Below are 2,056 nucleotides of genomic sequence, written 5' to 3'. Positions count from 1 at the left end.
AATATCTCTGAATTTTTTTGCCGAAAAATAAAATTTCTGTATTGGACTGATATTTTAACTGAGCACTTACTAGGGATGGTGGACTCGTTGACGAGCTTGAAGTCGCCGACGAGGATGGCGAGCTGCCGGATGGTGATGGGCTGCGACTTGTCGAAGGCGGTCAGCACCCAGTCGCCGGTGGTGTTCTTTGGCCGCTCGAGCACCTGCCGGACGCACACGAGCGCGGTGGGGGAGTTACGACGGACCGCACGTTCATGGTCAAGGACACCTCGTGACAAGGAGAGGAGGCGTCAGGGAGGGTGGCGGAGGAGCGAGGGGACAGGAGTCATCGTAAGTAGCAGTAGAGAAGGAAGCTCGAACAGTGAGGGCGGAAAGTACCACACACCGGCACCAAAGAGAAACGAAGCGAGCCAAGGTGTCCGTGTGCCGCTTCGTGCTCACCCAAAAAAGGCGTCTCTCCGCCCTCGCCTGTTCGAGAGGTGTGAGGTGGTTTCCTTACGCGTCGCATGATCTCAATAGCCAGAGGGGTGGCCTTTCCGGTCCAAGTGAGGCGTGCAGGTGGATGGGGGGCGGGGGCAGCTACCTTGATGACCTGGCGAGCCTTGGCGGCGCCCAGCGACGTGTACTTCTGCAGGTGGGTCACGTTCACCTCGAAGGGCGCCTTGTAGTCGCTGGCGTTGAAGACGGGGAAGTAGTGGGCGGCCTGGCCCGGCGGCACGAGCAGCGCCACGTGGTACAGCCGGCTGCAGAAACACATATGTCAAAATGTTTGTATATTTTTCACCTAGAAATCTTCCAAAAATTGTTTGAATAGCCGAAGATGAGGGTCGGGGTGTGCGAGGGACTCACTCCTTGTTCTGCACTTCCGTGATGACGGGCCTGCTGAAGTTTAGCTTGAGCTGGTACGAGTGGTCGGCCTTGAGGGTCTTGGGCAGCTGAAGGCTGATCCAGTGCTTACCCGCCGGGTACCGCACCACCTTCATCGTCTCGTCACCCGTCAGCGTCGACCTATTCCGGTAAAAATTAATTTAAAAGCCAACTCAAAAATTGCACTACGCCTTTTCGGCAGAACCGAGGCAACACAATACGAACGCTGAAAAATAGTTCGCTGGATTTCTCTGGACTTACGTGAGGACGGCGTCATCGCCGACGTGCACCAGGTCGCCGACGGAGAGGTGCAGTCGGTCCGTGGGCGTCCGGCAGGTGACGGTGATGGACACGCGGCCCGTCAGGTTGTACGTGGGCTCCTGCTGCTGGGGGTCGTTGACCACCTGCAGGTCCAGCGCGTACTCGGTGGGCAGCACCGTCTGCGGCGCCTTGGAGGGGTCGTCCACCGCCTGAAAGGGGGCGCGCACATCAAGAGGGAGTACGAATACCATGGCTCCCGAATCTCATTAGGGATCCTATGACATTTGCAGCCCGGGGTATAAATATCATTGTCCCCCAACATGTGGCCGACCGTGATCCTGGGGTGGGCCATGATATTTGCACCCCTAAAGTACACTGTCAACCCGGGGTGTCCAGCAGGTAGGCGACAAAGTCGCCTGACCCGCAAAACTAGGCGACTTATGTCAACTATCTGCTGGACACCTTCTGGTCTCCCGGACAATTGCATGGGCACAATGGGTGAAATGCATATGGACTCATACAATGCAATTACCCGGAAGAACAGAAGGTGTCTAGCAGATGGTCGACATAAGTCACCTGGTTTTGCCGGTCAGGCGACTTTGTCGCCTACCTGCTGGACACCCCGGCTTTACAGTGTACTCGTGGTATCCTTACCGGGGTGGCGCTGACGAGGCCACCGAGCGCGGCCCAGAGGCACACCAGCCCCAGCAGCAGCAGCGGCCCTTTGGAGCACCGCGACGACATGTCTGCGGCAGAGAGGACCAACTACAATGACGACGCGAACCCGCTTCGGGGAAAAGGAAATGTCAGTCCCGGCCGCGCTCCTTTATACCTGCTCCGTGTGTGCAGGACCGGGGGACGAGTCTCGTGGTCGAGGACTGCCGTCCAGCAGCGCCGCCTGTCACACTGGACCGAGGTCCAGCCGCCC

General features: G+C 58.2%; 1 protein-coding gene across 1 annotated transcript in view; it reads right to left on the bottom strand.

Moving 5' to 3' along the window:
• The window catches only part of LOC127749033 (uncharacterized), a 2,627-nt gene extending 577 nt beyond the window's left edge, over positions 1–2,050 (bottom strand). Inside the window, exons 1-6 of the mRNA XM_052265465.1 lie at positions 1,961–2,050; positions 1,783–1,874; positions 1,129–1,337; positions 850–1,008; positions 584–743; positions 71–203 (exon numbers count right to left, since the gene is read on the bottom strand). Of these exons, the coding sequence (XP_052121425.1) occupies positions 71–203; positions 584–743; positions 850–1,008; positions 1,129–1,337; positions 1,783–1,872 (751 nt within the window). The 5' untranslated portion in view covers positions 1,873–1,874; positions 1,961–2,050. The remainder of the gene's footprint in view (positions 1–70; positions 204–583; positions 744–849; positions 1,009–1,128; positions 1,338–1,782; positions 1,875–1,960) is intronic.
• Positions 2,051–2,056: the final 6 nt, after the last annotated feature.

Source organism: Frankliniella occidentalis, unplaced genomic scaffold (genome assembly GCF_000697945.3).
Source record: "Frankliniella occidentalis isolate FOCC.00 unplaced genomic scaffold, Focc_3.1 Scaffold27, whole genome shotgun sequence".
Lineage (NCBI taxonomy): Eukaryota > Metazoa > Arthropoda > Insecta > Thysanoptera > Thripidae > Frankliniella > Frankliniella occidentalis.
This window is presented reverse-complemented; position numbering and strand designations above follow the sequence as displayed.